This window comes from Myotis brandtii, unplaced genomic scaffold (genome assembly GCF_000412655.1).
Source record: "Myotis brandtii unplaced genomic scaffold, ASM41265v1 scaffold179, whole genome shotgun sequence".
NCBI lineage: Eukaryota > Metazoa > Chordata > Mammalia > Chiroptera > Vespertilionidae > Myotis > Myotis brandtii.
Genome location: NW_005356635.1, coordinates 6976367 through 7001911, shown reverse-complemented (window position 1 = coordinate 7001911; position 25545 = coordinate 6976367). Strand labels below are relative to the sequence as shown.

Below are 25545 nucleotides of genomic sequence, written 5' to 3'. Positions count from 1 at the left end.
TGACAGGGGGGAGCTCCCCAACCCCCTGATGGGCCCTGCTCTGTGCATGACAGGGGGGAGCTCCCCAACCCCCTGATGGGCCCTGCTCTGTGCATGACAGGGGGGAGCTCCCCAACCCCCTGATGGGCCCTGCTCTGTGCATGACAGGGGGGAGCTCCCCAACCCCCTGATGGGCCCTGCTCTGTGCATGACAGGGGGGAGCTCCCCAACCCCCTGATCAACCCTGCTCTTTGCGTGACAGGGTACGGAGCCCCAACACCCCTGATGGGCCCTGTTCTGTGAGTGACAGGGGGCAGCGCCCCAACCCTCTGATTGGCCCTGCTAGTTCGTGACAGGGGGTGGCGCCGCAACCTCCCCATCGACCCTGCCTTGAGTGTGACAGGGGGCGGTGCTCCAACCCCCCAATCGGCCCCACCCTGAGCGTGACTGAGGGTGGCATTGCAACCTCCCGATACGCCCTGCTCTGTGCATGACAGGGGGCGGCGCCCCAACTACCCAATCAGCCCTGCTCTGAGCCCGACCAGGGGCTGCACCTAGGGATTGGGTGTGCCCTCTGCCACCCAGGAGCAGGCCTAAGCCAGCAGGTTGTTATCTCCCGAGGGGTCCCAGACTGCGAGAGGGCACAGGCTGGGCTGAGGGACCTCCTCTCCCCCACGAGTGCACAAATTTTTGTGCACCGGGCCTCTAGTTAATACATAAAAGCCTCAAATGCCACAAAGTCTATTCAAGCAAACTTAGGAGAGAGTTAAATTTAAGTTTAAAATAATTCTGGGCCTGAGGGACTGTGACTAAGAGAACATAATAAATGGGCATGAGGTCCTTATTCACAGATAAGTGTTCTTAGCATGGAGAACTAGTCCAGTCCCTTAACAGAGGTCCCTTCTTAAGAAACAATCATACAAAGAAGACTTCCATCATTGTACAGATTGGAGCCTCAGTGAGATGCTCCCCAAAGTCCATTAGTGCGAACTCAATTTATAATGGAAGAAGTTCTCATTCTTTTTCTATAATAGACACTGGATAGACCATCTATAGGAGATTTCATAGAAATTAAATAAATTTCTAGATGATATTGTGAGAAACAGGCATAGCCACCCATAGACATTCCTTGCTTACTAGAATGGGTCTTACCCTCATATCTTACTAGCTTTGAAAAAAGTTATCACAGTTATTATTGCAAAGGAAGTGAGTATGTATGTTATTTAAAAGTCTTTAGTTTTGTTAAATCTTTGTTAAACTTTAAAGTAAAAAATTAAAATAAAAATAATAATTATGTGGAATACATAGGGATGAAATAGAGTATCCTGGAAACAGAGAAAAATTAGAAACAAGTGTTTTAAACAAAACTATCAGCAGTATTTTGCTAATTGATTTTTGAACATTAATATCTAACCAAAGTCAATATCACCTAGTCTATGTAAATTTTAGCAGCATCATGCATTCCATTTTTTCATGAAATTCTGCTTTGTAATTCATCACAGGCTGTTCGCACCTATGGACGTGAGATCCACATGACAGAATTTCTCGAAAAGTTAGACTTCTATGTCTTGCCTGTGGTCAATATTGATGGCTATGTCTACACCTGGACCAAGGTATATGAACTAGTTTTTAGAGACACTGATTAAATTAAAACCAACCACTTTCTATTATACTTGTTCTAACCATATAATCCACTTTTAGAACCGAATGTGGAGAAAGACTCGCTCCACCCATGATGGAACTACATGCATTGGTACAGACCCCAACAGAAATTTTGATGCTGGTTGGTGCAGTAAGTATCTGGCTGACCATTTGCATGTATCTGTTGAGAAGCATAGGAGGAAAAATAAGATAGGAAACATAATAGTATCTAAAACAAGAAAAAATATAAAAATTTATAGTTTAGAGTTCTAATTTCTGAAAGCATAGACAATAGAGTTTATTCAGTCCATAAAAATGTGTTATGTGCTCTATTGTGTTCTCAGCTGTGCTAGATGCTGGAACATAAGACTCAACAAACCCGACATAATCCTACTACTTATGGAATGTATAATCGAGAGGAGACCATCATTAAATAGCTATTTAAACAAAATTGTGATAGAATTATAATTTCGTGATTTAATTCTCAGTAAATGATTGCAATAATATGAAAATTTCTCATAGATATTAGTTTGCTCCATACTTTTTAATTTTCATACACTATATTGATCTCACTGTATAATACTACACAGGGAAACATTGCTGGTTTCACATGCTGTCAGCTTAAAAACACACTACCCTAATCTTGTGACTAAATGTGTACATAGTTTATAATGTGTACATACATGATGATGATTATTTGTACTCCTATGGAAACCACTTATCTTTAACTCTCTGATTTGAAAGTTTGAAATATGCCCTGTGAGAACTTTCGTAGATGATCTTTACCATTAACAATATATGTTTTCTAGAACTTGGAGCATCTCGAAACCCCTGTGATGAAACTTACTGTGGGCCTGCTGCAGAGTCTGAAAAAGAGACCAAGGCCCTGGCTAATTTCATCCGCAACAACCTGTCTTCCATCAAAGCATATCTGACAATCCACTCATACTCCCAGATGATGCTTTACCCTTACTCCTATGATTACAAACTCACAGAGGACAATGTTGAGTTGGTAAGTAGTCTTGACAGTAGATATGGTATTTCACTGTTAAATTTTTTTAATTCTATTATTGGAAAAAATTATAAGAACAATTTCTAGAAGTTCCATTAATAATTTTTGGTAATAGAAGCAAAAGACTTACAACAAATTTACAGAGAATCTAGAAGTGGCTAAATAAATTAGCTAAAAGAAATATGGTTTTGATTCAGGGAATGGTCCCAACATGTGGTTTATTCACTCATCTTCAAAATGACAATAGTTCCACCTCCTCCTGCTTCACCACAGTATTCACTCACATGACGATTTCAGAGGCATCTGGGATAATCCACAAAGTTCCCTCATGTCATGTATAATCTTAATCAGAAAGTCAATTTTGTCAAGTTGCTTTGAGCTGGATTTCACATAGGCTGAGTGTGGCAGATGTCATTAGGAATGTGGTACATTTGGTTGACATTGGATTGTGATGAGATCCTAAAATTGCTTATTTCACTGTTTGATGAGGTGAGACACAAAAGTAAATCAGTCAATGAAAAAATGATGTGAATGGGTCCTTATTTGATATAGGAAATAATTAATATCCCTGACTCAAAAAAAACTAGCAATCTTGTTGGAGAATCAAGATATAACTACATGAAAAGCTAAATTACATAATTAACAAATATCACACATCAATACATATTATTTTTAAATAAGGAGGTTTGAATTCTTCAAACAATATATTTTTTTAAATTTGTGAAACATCTGGCTGCCAGAAGCTGGGATCAGTGATCTAAAAGAAAAGATTTAAAGCATTTGAAAAAAAATTAAAAAATAAAGCATTTAAGTTATGCCCCCCCCCCCCAAAAAAGTATTTTACTTAGACAATGACATAGATATTTGGCTTACTTACATACATAAATTTGAAGACCCGGTAACTTTAACAAGTGAAAAATATTGCTTTGTACTTTCAGATTCAGTCTTTCAAAGACCAAATAAAACATGTAATGCTGTAAATGTTTTGTGAAGAGCAAAACAGAAAAATAACTCAGACTCTTAGGAAAAAAAAATGATAGCTAATAGCTGACAAGGTTGTTCTTTTTAAAAAAATGCTATTTCTCAAAAAGCTTCCCATTTTCCCTATCTGTTGCCAAAAAACAAAGAAAACATCATTAGTTGGAACCATTAAATATTTCACTGTTCCAATTATACTCAGTGTTCCCAGTGGGTGCTCAAGGCCCTCTGTCCCAGAGATGGGTGTGGTTAGCTCTTCACTTCAGTCCTAGATTTCTGGTCACCAATGGAGAGGTGGTGGCATGTATTGTTTGCTCAATTAATGTGAATATGTTTAAATTGTACCACATCAAAATAAAAAAGACAAAGCCATAATAACTAAGCATTGATAAGTTGGTAAGTAAAATAGTAAAACTAAAATTATAAACCATATTAAGTGTAACAATAACCAGGATATCCAGTTTGCTTAATAGCAACTAGTTTTAAACATAAATTCTAAAAGACTAAGACAAAGTATTCTTTTGAATTGAACTGCTTCACAAAGTTTCAATGCTTTTTCTTATTTTGAGAATAAATGTAAACCCTTTTAGATGAAAACTTTGTCACTCCATATAGTAATAACACACTATCTGGCCTACTCTAAAAGTCTAGCAGCGGTTCTCAACCTGTGGGTCGCGACCCCTTTGGCGGTCGAACAACCCTTTCACAGGGGTCGCCTAAGACCATCCTGCATGTCAGATATTTACATTACGATTCATAACGGTAGCAACATTACAGTTATGAAGTAGCAACGAAAATAATTTTATGGTTGGGTCACAACATGAGGAACTGTATTTAAAGGGCCAGAAGGTTGAGAACCACTGCTACAGATTATCCTTTTTTAAAAAAAAAAAAGTTCTACTTATAGAATCTCCTGAATAATTTTTGCTCCTTCCTATGGTAGTTTCACCCAGAAACAGACTCAAGGCTCGAGTTAGTGGGTTTGGTGGGCCAGTTCATGCATGCCCCCAGCAGTGTGAAGCCGATCCCTAGAAAGTGAGCCACTAATGCTCCTCTCTAACAATCACTCCTTCATTTAAAATCAAGGAAACAGAGGTAATGTACAAAAAGATATTAGAAATCCTGCCCTCCAAAATTTTTTTTAAATTCTAATTAGCAAAGGAGTGTAATAAACAGAATTATAACAAACTAAAATATTCACAGTCTATTCTCAAAAAAAGCACAAACCATAAAATAATCTTACATTGGATGTTTATTTTTACATTCACAAAACTAATAAATTCAAGGAACAGTACATGTGACTTCTTATATTTTTCAGAGCATAATCAGATAGGTAACTAAAATGCAAAATATAATTGTACTTATATCACACTCATTCATTTAAAAGTTACTTTATTTTCTTAAAATTGTTTTCTATAATTAAACTTTTGCCTCATATCTTAAAAGAAATTTTTAAATGCCACTAGTGAAATCCGAGGTGGATGTTATTTGATTATCTGATTCTTTTGGGATCTGGATTTTGGTTGGCATTCCAAAGCAACTTTAAGTCTTTTGAATAAATAAAGATACTTTCAACTTTTTTCTTATTTTGTGTAAATTCAACTTACTTATTTCCTAGGCACATTTTGCTAGGACAGCTCATAACTATAGAGTTATTATAAATATATTTGTACCCGAAAGACAATTTGAGTCTCTCAAAAAGAATAACATTAGCTTTTCTGTGGTTTTTATTTGTAATATGGATATCAAGGAAAAAGTAAGTCTTGATCTAGAAAGATGAATGTTCCATCCAACTCTAGTGCCTCCAAATTAATTCTCAGTTAGGAAAATGTGACCACAGTAGGAAATAAAACGTAGGAAAAATTAATAAGATAAATTATGGGCATACCACATTATAGATAAGTCAGAATTTTCTTAAAGTAATGCAAAGCAGATTTTGTCTTACACAAAATTTGGCGTGAGTGTGTGTAATTCTAATTTCTCTATATACTTATAAAGTTTATAAGATTATACTTGTTGGGAAAAAATATTCAAAGAGAATAAGACTCGAGGCTGAAGGAAATTATTCTCTACTTATATTAACATTCTTAGCCCAAATCTAGGACATATTATAAGTAGCAATCCTTTGATGTCTGAGTCATGATGAAAATTTATGTGGCTTCATTTCTGAAAGATCTTAGATGCAGATTGCCTGACAGTTGCCCATATCATGAGACAACTTTCAGAGTGAAAAAAAGGCAGAGATAGGAATGCAAAAGACCAATGAGGTAGAAGAACATAAGTAACAGCATGGATGACAAGAAAGGCTACAAAAATATATCTTCAACAGATCAGTAAAAAAAGTGTGAGGAATCATAAAAGTATCTTACATGCATTGCTTCCCAGTTTGCAAATCACTTTCATAGGAAGTGCACTGTAAGTTTCCAATGGTTTAATAAACTGTCTGGTTCCTTGGTGTTGACTTCCTCGCTATAAAGCTATCACTATCTTCAAAGGAAGGTTTAAGGCCCAGATAAAGAATATACTTACATTTTCAAAATTCTAATGGATAATGAAATAGTGAATTGTATGACCTCTTTATTGTCACAGGAAATAAAAAACTAGCAGACATAATTGAAAAGGCTCCCAAACTTATTCATATCTTTGCATTTATTGAGTATGGAGAAGCTCCCAATCTTTCATACACCTTCCTCCCAAAGAGGCCTACATGGCACTATTAATAATAGTAATTATTATTACACCACTTCTAAGTTCAAAAGTAGGAACCCAGCATCATAAGAGGTCAACTAAGTATCTTGAGCAAATGGAAAGCTGATGTGCACTCCACAAAAGTACACGAAGGGGCAGGCATCTCACACCACATTTCTGCATTAGAAACACAGAATTCTACAGCTGGAAATCTTGGAATATCTCTGATCTTCTTGTTTTCCAGCTGAGACAATAAAGGCTTGGCAAAGTCAACAGCAGTAGTAGAGGCAGCTTAGGGCCTGGAACTATTAGATCCTAAAGAACTTCTTAGGCTGCCCTAATTTCCAAACACACACACACACATTGGTGTGGCCATGTTCTAGGTTGGTACCCCCTATAGCTATTATTCATTAAATAGTCTTTCATGCCTCTGCCCCTAACTTTGCTAAGGATTTACACTGGTCAGCTGAGATGCCTCACTTCTCAGAGCCCAGTCTTTATGATTAAACTGGAGAAAAACTACAGTCTTACTGAAAAATTATTAAACTTAAACAAAAAGATAGAAATATTTTTCTAAAGTCTAATACCTTCCAGTCTTGTGGCACCTCACTACTTCTTAATTAAAGTTTCAGTTAATGAGCCACCAAGATAGAAATCCAGTGTTCCATCCAAGCATGTGAGCACAGCACAAGGCTCTGATTAGAGATAAACATAAAAATCTAAGGAAATAAATATTGTGATTAGGAGGTGGACAGCTGCAGGGTCATGAGAGTACCCAATCACAGTTGTCACCATGTCTCTGCCTAGTAACAAGAGCAATGAGGCCATAGCCCCACTGTTAGGCAGGCTACCAGCAGCTAAGGCAGACAGGACTTGAGGCACAAAACATCTGCTTCAGGAATTTTCACAGAATTTGCAATCTCACTTAAAAGACAAAAAATTTTCAAATAACAACTGCAGAATTTCTTTGATTAGAAAAACTAGTTGCTAACTTACCTCTATACATTTTCAGTGACTGCTTGGCTTATTAAAATTCCCAGTCAGTACATGGCTTATCAGACAATGACCAGAAATTTTATTGAGCCCCTATTGAGTGCTCAGCATAGAGCATGGCTCCTGCGATAGAGAGTGTAAGATCTTACTGACATGGTGAGGAGGACAGAATGGCAGTTTCCAACCAGGCACAATAGTAGGCATTCAGGGCGGGGAAATAGCAATATGTGATGAAGTTATTCAATGCAGGTTACAGAAAAGAAACACAATTTGTTCTGAGCCTTGAAGGAAGGGCAGAATTGGGGTGGCAGAGGAAAGGAGCACTTGAGGCAGAGAGAAGAGCCAGCGAATGCACCACAGTGCAATGGGCAGTGGGGGTGATGGGGGAGAGGAGGCTCTCCTGTGCTGTGTGTTCCTGCCAGAGAAGAGTGGGTAGGAGGCAAACAGGCTGCAGAGGCTCTTAAATGTCAGATAACTGCTGTGTGGGAGCCAGGCCCTGGAGTTGGCACCTGAGACATAGGATTGCCTGGTCAAGTACAGGACTCCGTGACACCTGAGTTTCAGAAAAACAACAGATGATTTTTAGTATTTAAGTATGTTCCAAATATGCATGTGACAGACTTATACTGAAAATTACTTGTTTACCTGAATTTTATATTTTGGATACCCCAAAATCCAGGTATCCCATATTTTTTGCTAAATCTGGCAATCCTGCTAGTAACGTGATATTTTAGCAGGACTGACCTAGCAGTGGTAGTTAAGAGACACATACCATTGTCAACAGGAAAATAAGGATTCAGAGCACCTTTAAAACCAGTTATCTTCCTTTTTAAATTTTTTCTATAAAATATACTCTTTGCCATAATCATGTCCTTTATTTGACTTTCCTTGTAAACTAGTTTTGCCCCCTTCCCTGTCCTGAAGGGACATTTGGTAATATTGGGGAGGGGGGGACATTTTGGGTTGTCATAACTGTGGGAGTGCTTGGCATAGAGTGGGTAGAGGCCGGGGTGCTGGTAAACATCCCACAATGCACAGGACAACCCCACAGCAAAGAGTTTTCCAGCCCAGGTGTCCAGAGTGCTGAGGTTGAGAAACCCTGCTTTAAACAGAGATAAGAATGGAGTCACATTTCTAGCCAAAGGTTCCTGGCTTTCACAGCATCTCCCACCCTTCTCATGCGTAGTTTACAGTGTTCTGCAAATCTGAAGTGCAGGAGGCCATGTACATCCTCATTCTGTAGCATTTGTTTCTTAATATTTATTTAAAAGAAGCACCACTTCCGCACACACACAAAAAAAAATTTCTGGACTTTGAAACTTCAGCTGACTCATGCTTCACATTTTCCTTGAATTTTAAAGAGCTTAAAGATATGTCTGTAGATCAGCCAAAGAAAAAATTTGGTTTACATCAGTGAAAACATTCCCACACTCCCCGTGGGCTCTGCTGAGATAGACAGGTCCTCTCTCCTAAGCCAAGCTATCCCTAACTCCTTGCCTTTTTTGAATCTCAGGGCTTTGCAACCAGAGCCTATGCTTGTTTACCCTCTTCGTTTTTCCCAGAAACACATTTGTTTTTTAAAATCCCAAAGGCCTTCTCCTCAGCACTGGCTTCTCCTTTTGCACCAAAATTACAAAAGTTAAATTCCTCATTGGTCCCTTGGTGTGAGTTCCCCATTATCACAGGATAGAAGGAAGGAAACTGCCGTTAAAGATCATTTTGATGCTTCTATTATCGCATGTCTTCCCCCAGAGGGATGGTTAAATTCAAGTGAGAAACAAGGTTCTGAAGAAAATGTCCTTTGAATTGGTTTAAAGCCCTTGTCAGTTTGGGGGCCTCTGTTTTCTAGTACCAGAACAAAGGACCAGAGGAAGATTAGAAGGCAGCTTCCCTTCATGACACTGACTGCGTGCATGGAGGCTGCAATGAGGACCACAAGCACAGTCCTAAGTCAGGGGGTCCCTGATCACATGTCACCTGGGGACACAGGTCAGTGGGAAGAAACACCCTCACTCTATTCATCTCACCCTGGAGCTCAGAGCCTGGGGAACCATTATACTAATTGGTCTTTTGTCTCTTGGGCTTTGAGTTAGATGTGACACTCAGGACTGTCACTGTCTTTTGCTGTATGGCCAAGGCCTCTTTCTAAGAAAACAAGTGACAAAAGAGAACATGCATAAGATGTGGTAGGAAACTCATATAAGGATTAATAAAGGCTGGCCATGTTTGGCCTTGACTGAAAGCAAAGTTCTCTCTGAGGCTGGTTTATATTTAGCTTTCTTCTGTTCTTTACAATTGGTAAAACCAGCTCCAGCAACACTTCTTTTAAAGTATTCGAAAGCCACAAGGAGAAGTGAAAAAGAGCACAGATTTGAAGCAAGAACCTAGCTCAAGTCAGCCACTTACCAGGAATGCATGCCCTCGGGCAAGTTCTTTTATCCTCTCTGAGTTTCAGTTCTTTTATCTGAAAAATGGGGATAAAAATACCTACCTCTTAGCAAGAGTTCTTTGTAGAGTCTAAGGTTTATGTAAATGTTAGTTCTCATTTTGAACCTATTGAGCAAAGATGTAACATGTCCCTCAAAGAACACATTGTATAGAAAGTGTCATTAACTGGAGTTTTTCAAGATGTAGATCACACTCTGATGAGCTATTGCTTCTGTGGGTCTTTCATTAGCTTTCCTCATCCCTTTATACAGAGCCAGACAGGAAAAGGAGTTACCACTCTAACATTTTAGCAAATGCAGGGAACCCCCCCGCCACACTCCCACTCCTGGAAGGGGTCAGTCACTAGCTTAGTTGAAACATCCCCACCAAGCACACTGCCCCCCATGGCATTCTATTCTGCTAGAAAATTCCATGTCGATGAAATGTGGACAGATAATGTTAGGAAGATAAATGACTAACATTTGTGAAAGTATTTGAACTCTTTAAAAGAAAAGACCCACACTGATTCCAAAGATTTTTGTTATGATCATTGGAATTTAAAAGATGATATTTTGGTTGACTAATGGCAGTTCCAACTTTTTTGTCTCTTGGTATTGAGGGGCTAGGGTCCACAGATTTCATTTTTAAAAATTAATAAAAATAAATAAAGTCCATAGCAGAGGTCAATGCCATCAGTACCTGGTACTGCCTGACACCCTCCCCACAAGCATCCCAATCTCCACTCAGGAGGCTGGTTTATATTTAGCTTTGACACTAAGAAGTCACAGTTCAGCCTTTTTTCGGAGCTCAGCACTCTAACCCCCTTCCAAATCAGGCCCATCTGTAATGCCCCAAAGTCCCAGAATTAGACTCAATCAACCAACCATGTGGTAGGTGCTATGCAACCTACTGAAGATACAAAATGAAAAGCCAAGAATCCCTCCTCACAAGGAGATTAAATGCCAAAAAGAAGTTACTACAGCAGAGTTGTTAATGTAAAAACATTCAAACCTGTAAAGAATTTCTGTGAGTTTATTTGAGCCAAACTGTCGACAATTGCCGGGAAGCAGTATCTCAATGGATTTGGCTAATGGTCCACAGAATGGCGGTTTTTCATCTATTTTTATACATTGCAATCAAAGGAGGGGAACCTAGGTGGGTTACATGAAATCCATTGGTGATAGACTAGAGAGGCGGGAGAAAGCAAAGCAGAGAAAACTCTGGGATTGGATGAAAAGCAAAATGATAGACACATACTTAGGTGGGTGCAGGATAGTTAACAGTCAACAATTAACATGATAACAATAACAATGAATGAATTTGTGTATCTATCCTGGTGCCCAGGCACATTATGTTGTGCCCCAAGGGGTCCGGAAAAAGGGAAATTACAAGTTACCCAGACATTTCAAGGATATGTTATCATAGATGCAAAAAGACAGATAGGCTTAGTTAAGGTAAAGGTTGACTTTGTCAGTGAAGATACCAGCCTAAGATGTGACTATCCACCATAACTGCTTTTAGATAAAGTTTAATTTCAGACCATCCTTTGTAGTTACTTTAGATCTTTGAGTTTGCAAGATTGTCATGCAGGCCTTCCCGGAGCTCGTCAGGTTAGCATGTGGCCCCTTTCATCCACAGAGTGATAGGAACTCTAATAGAGGATGAGCCCTCACAAGAGAGGAGGGCTCAGTGCTTCCTAAGAGAGTTTTGGCAACTTTGAAAGTGACACTAAAATTGAAACTTGAAGAACAATAGCATGTGAACCATGTGAATAAGGAGGGGAAGGAGAGTCCAACAAAGGAAGAAGGATACCCAAGGTCAAGGAGGTAAGGAGCGGCAGGGAAGGGTGCGCAGGGATGAATTCAGGGAACCTAGCTAGTGAGGGACAGGGGGAGGCACAGTCAGTGATGCAACCTGAGAGAAAAGGGAGGGACTAGCCCAAACTCTTAAACCCAGAAAGGAGGAAAGTGAGAGCCACTGACAGATGTGATGATGGGGTAGATGTCCAGATGAGAGAGCAATGCAGACTCGGTGAGCCAATGCTGAGGCCCAAACTAAATATTCCTGCAATGTGCAGAGTGACAGAGCAAAAGAACTGCAGTTTTAAGATAACATCAATCTTAGATAGTGCTTCAGTATCAAAGGCACAGCAACTGTTTCAGAAAAGGCAAACTGAACCTTTGTGTGACTCTAACAATAGTTATGGATAAATTGATAAGTTAATTAAGTCAAAAGAAGTAACAGATCACGAGTAGGCCCCTTAGGTTTTGTTGGATAATTCAAATATTGTTATACCAATAAATATATTGAGAGACTTGAAGGTCAACCAACACACAAGAGTTCAGTAGATGATGACAATGATCTTCTTGTCTTAAATCTTCTCTAGTCTTCATAGCTTTTCACATTTGGAACTAACCCTGAAGAGTCATATCTGGGGGGTTTTTCCCAGCTTTATTGAGACATAACTGACATATAACACTGTGTAAGTGTAAGGTGTACAATATGATGATTTGATACATGTACATATTGTGAAACATTTACCACATTAGTCAACACATCCTTTACCTCACAGAACGATGTTGCAGTTATTGTTATGGACAGAACATTAAAGCTTTCCTCTCATAGCAACCTTCAAATGTTCAATACAGTATCGCTAACTATAGTCATGTTGTTGTACCTTAGATCACCGGAACTTTTTAGAGTCATATTCCTACTAAATAAAAGTAGTAATTCAAGGCTTATGGAAAGAAAAATAGAACAGATGAAAAGCCTGAAAAAGGTAACTAGGGAAGAAATAAAAGGTTTTTAGAATCAGAGATTCTGCCTTACAAAAAAAAATACCTAGAGATGTCTTTGGGTAATGGCAAGTTAGAGAAATTGTAGAACAGTAAAAAACGTATTGTTTACCTACCAAAAGAATGAGTACCTCGCCATGTTTCACATCTCTAAAAGATGGTTTGAAATCTATCCGGAGCGTGATGCAATGTCTGTAGACTATTCCGATTCTATTGGGCAATAGGTGGTAAGAAGACCTGACTCCAGTATGGGTCAGAATAAGATTGAACAGGAACTAGACAGATCACATCAGTAACAAGGCCAGGCAGTAAGAGAAAGCATATATCAGTTTAGCAGTTTAGGAAAAAAGGAAATTTTCAACTTAGTGTCCAAAAGTCTGAGAATAATATGTTAATTCCAAAAAGCTGATTGCATCAATTCAGTCAACCAGACCAGAAAATCATGATTTAAATTTTATACTTCTTTTTAAATTTTCTAATGTACCACTTGGTTAATGAAGCATTAACTCTTTGGGAGCTGGAATCCTTAAAGTCTTACAGGACGTGCCCTCAGCAGTTTTACATCAGACTCTATTAAACTGGTTTTAATAGAAAAAGAACTAAGGGAAGTTGCTACTTTGTAAATAGAATTGTTCTGATTTCATCACCAACCTCACAGTTTTCCAAGCATTTGTACAAGTCATGATAATGATGCCAACGTGTGAAATAATAGCCAGTTTCACAACCAGAGTGAATTGTGGCTTATTCTCTTATAGTAAACAGTCAGATTTTCAAACCTGTATTCTCCAGACAGCCTAGGCAGGCCTTGTTTTCCAAGTGATTCATTTAAATAGGCAGTGAATTAGTGGATGCTAGGGCCTCTATAGTGCAGGGAGGAGCTGGGAACAGAGCCCTTTTCCCTGGGGAACTGAGTGCAGGGGCAGGAGGGCAATAGGTCTTTTGAGAGGGTGATGCTATTTCTAAAAAAAAAAAATACACTTAAGTTAATATTTCCTAATTTTTTATTCTGGAATTCAAATGTTCTGCATTTTGAAATAGAATAAATGTTCTCTAATTTCTCAATCTAAAACTCTTCCAAGCCAGAACTGCCCCACATCCTTGGAACTGCCAATGCCTAAGCATCTCTGTGCTGGCACTGAACGCAGCATTGACCCTCAGTCATTCACATGAGTAGTTTCTGATGCTCCTGCCCCACCTCCCACAGTCCTGTCATGACTTTATCTTGGCTTTATAACCTGCTATGTTGCCAGGTGGTTTGTGTTTTTGGTTTGGAGTTATTTTCTGTGCATTTGACTTTTGTTTGTTTGTGTGTAATAGCCATAAAAACCTTATTGCCTCCTTTCTCTTTCAAGCTCCAAAGATAAGATAAATTTGTCAAACTAATCCTTAGACAGGACCTAATTTTTTTTTTAAATATATTTTATTGATTTTTTACAGAGAGGAAGGGAGAGAGATAGAGAGTTAGAAACATCGATGAGAGAGAAACATCGATCAGCTGCCTCCTGCACATCCCCCACTGGGGATGTGCCCGCAACCCAGGTACATGCCCTTGACCGGAATCGAACCCGGGACCCTTCAGTCCGCAGGCCGACGCTCTATCCACTGAGCCAAACCGGTTTCGGCAGGACCTAATTTTTACTTCACAATGACATTTTATAATGTCAATAAATGTAATATCTGGGACAGTTACAGATCTCTATAAGCCTCATTTGTCTAGCCTAAAGTAAGGTTTTAAAAAATTTCTTAAACAAGCCTAAATAAGAATTCCAGAAAAAAAAATTAAGCAAAAGATTTTCCTAAAACAGAAGTTATTCCTAGAACTCATGCTTTATTGTATCAGTGATTTAAAATAAATAAAGGACCTAATTCCAAATAATTGGGTAAGAAGAGTGCTGACCATCCTCAGAGTTCCAACAAATAGTTACTGAACAACCTCTAAGTGACAAACCCTGGACTAGACCCTGGGGACACTGAGTTAAAGACAGAAAAAGTCACAGAGGACTTAAAGGCCAGCAAATGGTGTTGACAGAGTATGACCACTCTGTAGGACAGAGGGAAACTGAGTGACTTTTTGGGGCATTGGGGAAAGACATCCTGTCAAGGCAGTCATTGGGGTCTCATGACCAAGTTTGCTGGAAAACTGGAATGGGTGCTAAAGGAGTATAAAATGTTAATGGAACTGTGACTGTTCTCAAAACAATGTGTGGGTGTTTGTTTTGGTCTGTCAGTGTGTACGCTGGTTTCTTACTCCCTCGCTCCTGGTTCTTTTGCAGAATGCCCTGGCTAAAGCCACTGTGAAGGAGCTGGCCACGCTGCACGGCACCAAGTACACTTATGGCCCAGGAGCCACCACGATCTGTGAGTATCAGCTTCCGAACTGTGCAGGGAGAGCCTGTGCCTAAGAAAGCGATAATGGCTCCCAGAGCCTTTTCTTTCTGATCATTTAAACCATGTGGTTTTGCCTCAGGGTGAATTTTTTATAAAATATGTCATCAGTTTCTGTTCAGAAAAAGAGAAAAAAGTATATCGCTTTCAACACACGTAAACATTCACTCTCTATAAACACCTATTGAGCATCTACCATGTGCCAGACCTTACTGGGTGCTGGAGAAGAAAGGAAGGGTGGAGAGTAGGAAAGAGAGAAGAAAGGGAAGGAAGGGAGCAGTCAGTCTTCAAAGTACCCACAGCAGGGAAGAAAGAACTGTGGACAGGGGTGAGCTAAGAGCTGACCAGAGGGAGCACAAGGAGAGCACCCCAAGGAGTAACCAGCCCAGCCTCGTGTCAAGGGTGACTGCCCAGGTGATGGTACAGAACAGTTGCTGGAGGAAAGCATAGGAGGGAGGCCTACTTCAGGCTCAAGCCAGGCACTTGGGTGTGCAAACGAGTGACAAGAGACATGCGTGCAGCAGGAGAATGAGGTGGGGGCTGGACCCCAGAGCCCTGGAGTCACTAGGAAGGCACATTCTTCAGGCTCTGTTTTCAAAATCTACCAATATTTTTCTCTGCCTTTGCTAATTTCTTTTGCCCCAGGTCTGAAAGGACTGGAAATACAAGGAAAAAGACTAGATCCTATCATCAAGGGGCCCCCCGTGCAGTGGGAGATGCTCCAATCCTAAGGCTTTAAAAATTTTTAAAAAGAAAAAAAGCTTTATGTAGAATACAGTTCTCTGTATTCTTGTCCTTTTTAAAACTGCTCTGAGTCCGACAACATATACTATTATCTTAAGGGGTTCTAGCAGAAATAACCCACCTATTCATATACTGAGAACTTCTTGTATATTTTATTCAGCCTAGTCCAGTGAGGTTTGTGATTCTACTCTAAGGTCTGGGAGGGAAGAGGCCATGGCTTTTCTTTGTCCTGATATCACCAGAGTTGAGCCCATGGCTTGCTGCTCAGTGGGGGCTGTACATTGTTGACTGAATTAAATAAATAAGTGAATGAATGAATGAATGAATGAATGAACTAACGAAAGAACAAGTGAATCAATAAATGAATTCATAATCCATGTGGCAGTGACACCATAACTGTTATTGAATGAATGACTGGATGACTGCTTAATCCATGCCAGGACATAGGCCAGGCCCTGAGGAAACAAAAATGAAGGCATAGCTCTGCCCTCTGGCTGCTCCAGTTCTATCCCTCAGCACAGTGGCCCCAGGGCTGAGAGTCCTCTCCTCTTACCAGTCACCATGCAGCTTTTCTTATTTTCCTGGAAGATACATATTCTTTTCCAAGAAATTATATATATTTTGTAAACAAATTCCATACTATATGGCATAGTTTACCACAGCATACAAGCACACTGAGTAGTTTATACATTACAATTACATACTTCCTAGGGTAGTAAACACATCATTCCCACAAAGGAAGCTTAGTGGCAACAATGGTCTAATTTTTTAAAATAGCCTTTATATTTTTATGATCCAATTTACTAGGCAAGCAGCCTATATTATTTTGCACAGTGAAACATTTTTAATTATAAAAGAAAGCTGGCATGTTTAAAAATTTCCTTCCTAGATGTAAAGAGTTGTTTTCTGCTGTTTGCACATTTCAGATCCTGCTGCTGGAGGCTCTGACGACTGGGCTTATGACCAAGGAATCAAATATTCCTTCACCTTTGAACTGCGGGATAAAGGCAGATACGGCTTTGCCCTTCCTGAATCCAAGATTCGGCCAACCTGCGAAGAGACAATGCTGGCGATCAAGCACATTGCCAACTACGTCCTGGAGCATCCATACTAGTCGAGCATCTGAGAGCCTTAGTCCAAAATGCTCACTGTTTCTTTTCTATCCTGAATTCTCATTTCTGCTTGCTTGGATATTTCCAGATCCCAATTCTTCTTTTAAGCTTTTGGGTCTATTAAATTAGTTGGAAAAAGTAATAATAAAAGTGAATCACTATCATTGGAAAAGTTGACAGATTGCCTACTTCTTTGGGGGAAAATGAAGTGAACAAATGACTAAGTAATCTGTGCACAGTAATGAAGTGGGTCCACTGCACATGGGAGTTAAAGCCCTCGGGGTGTTGGCCAAAACTGGCAGAGCACAGAGATGAGCAGGTTATGAAGGGGGCTTTCAAGGGTCATAAACAATAGTATAGGTGAAAAGACCCTATCTTGATTTAGTTTTCATCTCACTCAACTCATTCAAGTTATTTTATGAGCTGTGTGCTATGTGCCAAGCCCTTTGCTAAGCAATTGAGAACAGAGCAATGAAAAAGAAAGATAACATTTCTCCCCTCAATGGTTGTATAGACCATGTGGAAAGACAGACATGAAATAGTTATTTAACTTGTTATGGAATAATCCATTAATTTACATTAAGCAAGTAAGTGGTGGACAAGCTGCATTAAAAAAACTTAAAAGGTCTACCTACCTGATGTGGGGAGAAGGCTCTCTCAGGAAGTACTAAAACCTGAAGAATTAAGTCACAATTAGCTGATGAAAAGAACACCCCTTCCAGGCCCTGTGACTATTCAGAACCTGAGAGAAGAAGCCAGAGAGGGTGAAACTTAAGAGAGTTGAGGAAAGAAAGGCCTGTGTATGGGCTGAGGAAGGAGTAGGGACCATATTAGGCAGGTCATCTTAAGGATTTGGAACATTGGTCTAGGAACAATGGAAAGCAATGAAAGGCATTAAGTTGTAAATGACGTGATCAGTTTTTAAAACACCCACCAGGCTAAGTTGTAGAATGCAGACTGGAAGTAAAACAAGAGGTACTGGGAACCCTGGCTGCACAAAAAATCACTCTAGGACTTGAAGTTTTCCAGAATTAGAACTGGACATGCTAATGGTGGAGTATATTGTGCAAAGTGCAAATTTTAAAATAATGTGTATTTATTAATAGTTTGGGAACATCTCTTATTTTAAAACCATAGAACAAAATATTAGTTCATTGTTTTCTATGTGGATTCAAGGAAAACAGGATTCCACATCCAGCATATGTTGAAATATCTATGACAGTGTACTTTTCAAAAAAAAAGAATTCTATTTTGTGCTCACCACCAAGAGCACACAACAGAGTATACAGATATTGACAATGTTGTACACCTGAAACTTATATAATGTTATTTACCAATGTTACCTCAATAGAAAAATTAATTTTAAAAAATGATAGTATATGTCAGAAAACAAAACAAAAAGAATCTTTTGAAGTCACAGTTTTAGAAGTTGTCAAGCTGAAGAAAGATTAATTGCATTCATTGTCCACTAGATGGTAGCAGAGAAGTTGCTACAATTTCTCAAACAATCATCAAAATAATTTAGTAATACATTATTTAAATAAGAAGATAAAAAGATCCTGGCCAGCATTGCTCAGTGGTTGAGCATCAACCTATGAACCTGGAGATCATGGTTCAATTCCGGTCAAGGCGTATGCTCAGGGTGTGGGCTCGATCCCCAGTAGGGGGCATGCAGGAGGCAGCCAATCAATGATTCTCTCTCATCATTGATGTTTCTATCTCTCTCTCCCTCTCCCTTCTGCTCTGAAATCAATACAAATATATTTTTTACAAAAATAAGAAGAAGGTAAAAAAATACATCCTTTCCCTGGGTGGTTCAGTTGGTTGGAACCTTGTCCCGTGCACCAAAAGGTTGCAGGTTTCAGTCCTGGGTCAAGGAGCATACAGGAGGCAACTAATCAATGTTTCCCTCACATTGATGTTTCTCTCTCTTTCTCTCCCTTCCTCTCTCTCTAAGAATCTATACTAATAAAAGGGCAATATGCTAATTAGGGCAGACATCCATCTGGACAAAGCCACAGCAGCCGTGAGGCCTGGGGCTCAGGCAGCCATGAGACGCAGCAGCTGCGAGGCTGAGGCTCAGGCCTCGCAGCTGCCACGGCCAGCAGTGGCAGCAGCAGCGGGGTGATGGGGACGGTGCTTTCCCCTGATCAGCCCAGTTGCCTCCCGCAGGGTGAGGCCAGACTGTGGCTTAGGCCCGCTCCCCATCAGTAGGACATCACCTGAGGGCTCCCGGACTGTGAGGGGGGCAGGCCGGGCTGAGGAACCCTCCCCCCCCCGCCCCAGTGCACAAATTTTTGTGCACTGGGCCTCTAGTCTATAATAATAAAAGCATAATATGCTAATTAGACCGGGCAGCTGAACAACCTTCCGGATGTCATTCCGGATGAAGCCGCAGTGGTGGGGCCAAGGCAGAGGTGGTTAGGAGCAAGCAGGCGGGCAGGCGAGTGGTTAGGGGCAATCAGGCAGGCAGGCAGAGTGGTTAGGGGCGATCAGGCAGGCAGGGAGGACAGCAGTTAGGAGCCAGAGGTCCCGGATTGTGAGAGGGTGCAGTCCAAGCTGAGGGACCCTCAGCCCCCTGTGCACAATTTCATACACCAGGCCTCTAGTCAATTTAATAAAACACACACACACACACACACACACACACACACACAAACATATCTCTGGTGAGGATTAAAGAAAGAGAGAGAGGGAGAGAGACATTTTTAAGGGCAAAAAAAAAGAAAGAAAGAAATTCTCATAAATTAGTAAACAATACTGATGGTAATTTAAAAACAGATGTAATTAGCTAAATTATCTTTCCCCATTCTATATTTAAGTCGTATCCATGTTGTGAATTGGAAAGCTAACTCAACCGCAGTTACCTGAGTGGAGTGTTCTTGCTGGAGGTATGTCATTGAATCACAGATAGTTCCCCAAGATGCTCCCTTACCCTGCCTCTGTGGGATGCCATAGCCCAAAGTTCAGAAATCATGTGAGTAAACTATAAAGAACCCTCCAAAGTCTCTAATTGAGTGTTTTAAAATAGAAATTATGAATATAAATGGGCTTTTCTAAAATTACAAGAAATTTTTAAAAAGAATAAGGATTGGGAAAGCAAATACACAAATATTCTCATTTAAAATCCCATGTATCCAACATTTCCTGCACTGGAGACATTTTTGCCATATCTCTTGCCAACATTAACAGCTAATGGCTTAGAGTGTCACTCGCCTGAGCTAAACTGGAAAAAAAAATGAAAATGAAAACAGAAAGAGGAGTCTGCTGTAATTCTTCCCAATGCAATGGTGCTGCATGCCTGCCTGCACAGCTGACCTGCGACTGCTGAGGGTCCCAGCCCAGGCTTGCCCACCCAGGAGCCCCTGTCTGTGGGGCACCTCTCCTCCTCCCTTCTTTAACTTACTCCAGCCTGAGAGCCCAGCAGTGAGCCTCTCCTTCAGTTCTACACTCTCATCTCTCCCAAAGCAGCAATTAACCAACAGCACAAGAATGGCCTCTGAATCTTCCTTTCTCTAATGGTTTGGCTACAAAATAGCAAGACTGGGTTATTGAAGTTCTACATTCCTGGAATCACATTCCATGTATTCATCTGCTTTTGCCAGCTAACCTATAGGAATTGGTCAGAGAGAATTTCAGTTAGTGAGGTTATTTGGGCACCAGTTGGGGTCTTGATGATCTCTCAGGTCATCTCATTTAAGAAGGTAGTCCTTCTCCCCTGGCCAGGTCCCACTCTGCATGAATCACACAGGTCTCTGTCCAGAGATGTTACCTTTGCTGCAACAAAGGCAAGTTTCTCTCCAGCATTTTGCAGGGCAGTTTTGTTTCAATGTTAAGAATCAAACATCCACAATTACAGGTAACAAATCTTTCTTTCACCATATCCTTTATGAAATAGCTAAAGGTGTTCCAGAAGTTTTTTGGATTCTATTTGAAGACAGATAATTACTTGAAGGATTCTAATAATGACAAAACAATTTTGACTTTTATTTTTTAGGAGATTTCTCTTATAGCAATAATGTCTAGAATATGCAGAAAAGCATAGTTTAAAAAAATAATGTGGTTTTTAAACCGGGGTTAGACATATACTACTGAAAAATCCTAGGAGTATAAAGATCCAGAAAGATAGGAAATTATTGCTATGTGAAGCATTCAATTTTACATCTCTTTTCAAAGAGATTAATTTAACCTATGAAGCATATTGTCTTACATAGCCAATCCTGAAATGATATGATATCCAACAGCTATCCTACCCCATATATTTGCCAAGATCTTTGATAATCTTGCTGCAGTAACATAAAGTTGTACTGGATTATGTTTGCCAAGAAATCATACCCATTCTGAGAAAAAGCTCCAGTATATTCTTGAGATCCATCTATTGTACAATTCCTCAGAGGCAAAATAGATTGGGGAGAAGTGGCAGGTCTCTAAAGCATCACATATCCATGTGATTTGTCAATATGCAAGATATGAATAAGTCAAAGATTTATTTATAATCAGAGTCTTATCCTGAGAAATATCAGGATCCTTTAAACATTTATTTAGATCCCAAAAGAAAATAGAAGCGCCATTCCCACTTGACCTAAAAAAAATATATAGAAGCCTTTTCCACACAGTTTTAAAACTAGTCACACAGAAAAAGGCTTCCAAAAAAAGTCGGAATGTTAGAATTAATGGTGATTTCTATTTTCTTCTTCCAACTTTTTAATAATTTGTTAAATTATTTTCAATGGGCATTTACTACTTTTAGAATAGAAAATGAAACTCCAAAAAGCTAAGATACTACATAAAAAAAAAATCTTGAAGTAGTCCCCATTGAAACAAACATAGAGAGATATTTCACCCGCAAAGGTTGCAGCAGGCACTTTAGTCTAGCATGTGATATATGCTGGTGCTCATCAGCACTGCAGCGCCCGAGGCCAGTTGTAAGTCTGTAACAGAATCTGACAATTTCATCACTACCCAGAGGTCATGGCATGTCTTTTGGTACCTACCATCCTCCACATCCCTTACATATGCCCTCTCATTTAGGCATCACAGCCACTTTTTTTTAATTTAAATTCTTTATTATTGAAAGTATTATATATGTCTCCTTTTTTCCCCCATTGACCTCTCCAGGGCTGCTCCCTCCCCCCAGCAAAAGCCCTCATCCCCCTACTGTCTGTGTCCATTGGTTATGCGGAAACAGCCTAAGTGCCCATCAGCAGATGAGTGGATTAAAAACCTGTGGTACATCTACACAATGGAATACTATGCTGCGGTAAAAAAAGAAAGAACTCTTACCATTTGCAACAGCATGGATGGACCTGGAGAGCATTAGGCTAAGCAAAATAAGCCAGTCAGAGAAGGATAAATACCACATGATCTCACTCATTTGTGGAATATAATGAACAACATAAACTGATGAACAAAAATAGATCCAGAGACATAGAAACATTGAACAGACCATCAAACCTCAGAGGGAAGGCAGGGGAGAGTGGGAGGGGGGTTGGTAAGAGATCAACCACAGCCACTTTTAAAAGTCGCATTTGCATGCACTTCCAGGCCAAAGTTCCTGCAGCGCTGAGGCCCCGGCAAGGGGCGGGTCTATCAGTTACTATGGCGCTGCCCGCGAGCCTGCGGGAAGGGGGGGTGGGCTCTGTTACTCACGGATCTGCCGCGGGGATCTCCGAACTTTTGGTGTCCGCAGGTCTGTAGCTGTGGTCGCAGGTCTCTGTCCCCAGTGGCTGCAGGGTCCTGGTATGCGTCTGAGATCAGACTGGGTGGTGCTGAGGCCAGGATCCTAGTCTCAAGCAGCTCTGTTTCCCAAGATGGCGTGGTCGCTGTGCCTGGGCTGGCCGCCTAGGAGTGTCCGCGCCGGGAGCTGGACTCCGCCGCCTAAGACTGCCCGGTTTAGCAGCCCCTTAGAAGACCTGCAGAATCTAGCTGTCCCTAGCTCATACACACACACCACACACGTCCACACACTCCTCTATCACTTCCTTGCACTCTCACACTCTCTCCCTCCCTACCTTCCTGCTGGTCGCCATTTTTTCTCCCCTCGCATTTACTACTTTTAGAATAGAAAATGAAACTCCAAAAAGCTAAGCTACTACATAAAAAAAAAATCTTGAAGTAGTCCCCATTGAAACAAACATAGAGAGATATTTCACCCGCAAAGGTTGCAGCAGGCACTTTAGTCTAGCATGTGATATATGCTGGTGCTCATCAGCACTGCAGCGCCCGAGGCCAGTTGTAAGTCTGTAACAGAATCTGACAATTTCATCACTACCCAGAGGTCATGGCATGTCTTTTGGTACCTACCATCCTCCACATCCCTTACATATGCCCTCTCATTTAGGCATCACAGCCACTTTTTTTTAATTTAAATTCTTTATTATTGAAAGTATTATATATGTCTCCTTTTTTCCCCCATTGACCTCTCCAGGGCTGCTCCCTCCCCCCAGCAAAAGCCCTCATCCCCCTACTGTCTGTGTCCATTGGTTATGCGGAAACAGCCTAAGTGCCCATCAGCAGATGAGTGGATTAAAAACCTGTGGTACATCTACACAATGGAATACTATGCTGCGGTAAAAAAAGAAAGAACTCTTACCATTTGCAACAGCATGGATGGACCTGGAGAGCATTAGGCTAAGCAAAATAAGCCAGTCAGAGAAGGATAAATACCACATGATCTCACTCATTTGTGGAATATAATGAACAACATAAACTGATGAACAAAAATAGATCCAGAGACATAGAAACATTGAACAGACCATCAAACCTCAGAGGGAAGGCAGGGGAGAGTGGGAGGGGGGTTGGTAAGAGATCAACCACAGCCACTTTTAAAAGTCGCATTTGCATCCCCATTTTACAGTTAAGAATGACTAGGCAGCTTGCTCAAGGTAAAGTGTTCAGGAGCTACTCTGAGGTTATATCTGTCAAGCTCTTGATTTTTCTCTGTACCCCTGCCAAACATACTCTAAGAGACAATGGAACAAGTATTTGCTTTGGGAGTTCTAGTGTTGATGAGCTTGTCCAATGTCAAAAACATGAAACCATTTGTAAAACCCTCTTTCTTCTTACCTGCAGGGGGGCAATGGGGACCTTTGAAGGAATAAAAAATTCTTACATTATATCGCACATCTATCAGATGGAGAGAAATGAAGCTATTGCTGCTAATCCTACCTAATAATAGAAAAACATGGTAATTGACTGTACCTTCGCTATGCCTCCCATTGGCTAATCAGCGTGATATGCAAATTAACCACCAACAAATATGGCGGTTAATTTGCATACGTAGGCATGAAGCGGCGGAGCGAAGACTGAAGGCAGCTCCGCCCAGAGCAGCGAAGGCTTGAAGGCGGCTCAGGCCGGAACGAAGGCCTGGGTCACCGGTGCCGGAGGAAAACCAGTGCCGGCAGCCAGGGGAAGGGAAGGTCTATTGCACAAATCTTTTCGTGCAACAGGCCTCTAATAATAATAATAATAATAATAATAATAATATGCAACCATGACTCTGAGAAGTTTCATATATGACCACCTATACATTTGTCAATGTGAAGAGGTAGTTTTTTGTTTTGTTGATCATCACCCAAGGATATTTTTCCATTGATTTTTTAGAGAGAGGGAGGGAGGGAGGCAGAAAGAGAGAGAGAGAGAAAGAGAGAGAGAGAGAGAGAGAAATTGATGTGAAAGAGATACATCTATTGGTTCCTCCCTCATACACCCTGACCGGGGCCTGGGATCAAACCAACAACCCAGGTACATGTACCCTTGACCAGGAATTGAGCCCAAGACTCTTTGGTGCATGGCACAATGCTCTAACCACTGAGCATGCCAGCCAGGGCTGAAGAGGTAGTTTTTAAAAGGAAATTCTAATAACTTCACTCACTCTGTTAGATTACCTATGATTCTGGGTAGAGGTGTTGCCATCTCCCAAAAAATCTATAATTAACTGAGTTGTGTTCAATATGGAAGAAACCAACCACCCCAAGAGACTGTTTAAAATGGCCTATTCATTAATTTTACTTTCAAAAAGCATTTACTAGGCACCTGCAGCATCCAGATCCTGAAGACAGCAGCCAATGTACAAACATTTGAGCAACCATATTATGTTGCCCTCCAGGAGTCCTCGAGCTGCTTTAAGGTTGGGGGCTGCCTCTGAGAATAGAGGGAGGAAATGGGAAGGAGAGGAGGTGGATGCTGTAGCTCTTTCTGTAATGTTGTTTCGCTTCCTTATAAAGAGAGGTGCAGAGCAAATATGGCAAAAGTATGGCCGTCATAAAATCTAGATGGTGGACACATCAATGTTTTCCAGATTACTTATAATATTTTAGTATATTCAAAATATTTTTTAATTTAAATGTTTTTAATTTAACAATTTGCAATGTAGCTTCAAAAACATATTTTGTTATTAAGGGCCACCCCACAAGGTTCTGTGGCCAGATACACAAATTTGTCACAGGTTTCAAATGAAAATTTAACATAATACCTTCCCTCATTCCATTCAAACATTTGGTAGAGCAGTATTTTAGAGCAAAGAATTGGTTCAAATCCCAGCTCTTTGAACATAACAAGCTCTGTTACCTTGGGCAAGTTATTTGCTAAAAAAGGAATTTGCCTCCCATTCTGTCTGCAAAATGCGTATTCCCTATTGTAAAAGGAATATGAGTCACATGGCATTTACTGTTATGTCCCCACCCTACCTCTCAGTCCTCAACTAGAAAACACGGGGGAGGAGGGTTTCACCCACCAGAATCCTAAGAGGAAATCAGCTGCTTCTCCAGATAAGAGCTGAGACATAAAACTG

The 25545-nt window shown here is 40.4% G+C and overlaps 1 protein-coding gene across 1 annotated transcript in view; it reads left to right on the top strand.

Annotated features, from left to right (window-relative positions):
* The window catches only part of CPB1 (carboxypeptidase B1 (tissue)), a 46978-nt gene extending 30052 nt beyond the window's left edge, over positions 1-16926 (top strand). The window contains exons 7-11 of the mRNA XM_005863488.2: positions 1482-1592; positions 1681-1771; positions 2430-2632; positions 14787-14871; positions 16569-16926. Coding sequence (XP_005863550.1) covers positions 1482-1592; positions 1681-1771; positions 2430-2632; positions 14787-14871; positions 16569-16756 — 678 coding nt within the window. The 3' untranslated portion in view covers positions 16757-16926. The remainder of the gene's footprint in view (positions 1-1481; positions 1593-1680; positions 1772-2429; positions 2633-14786; positions 14872-16568) is intronic.
* Positions 16927-25545: the final 8619 nt, after the last annotated feature.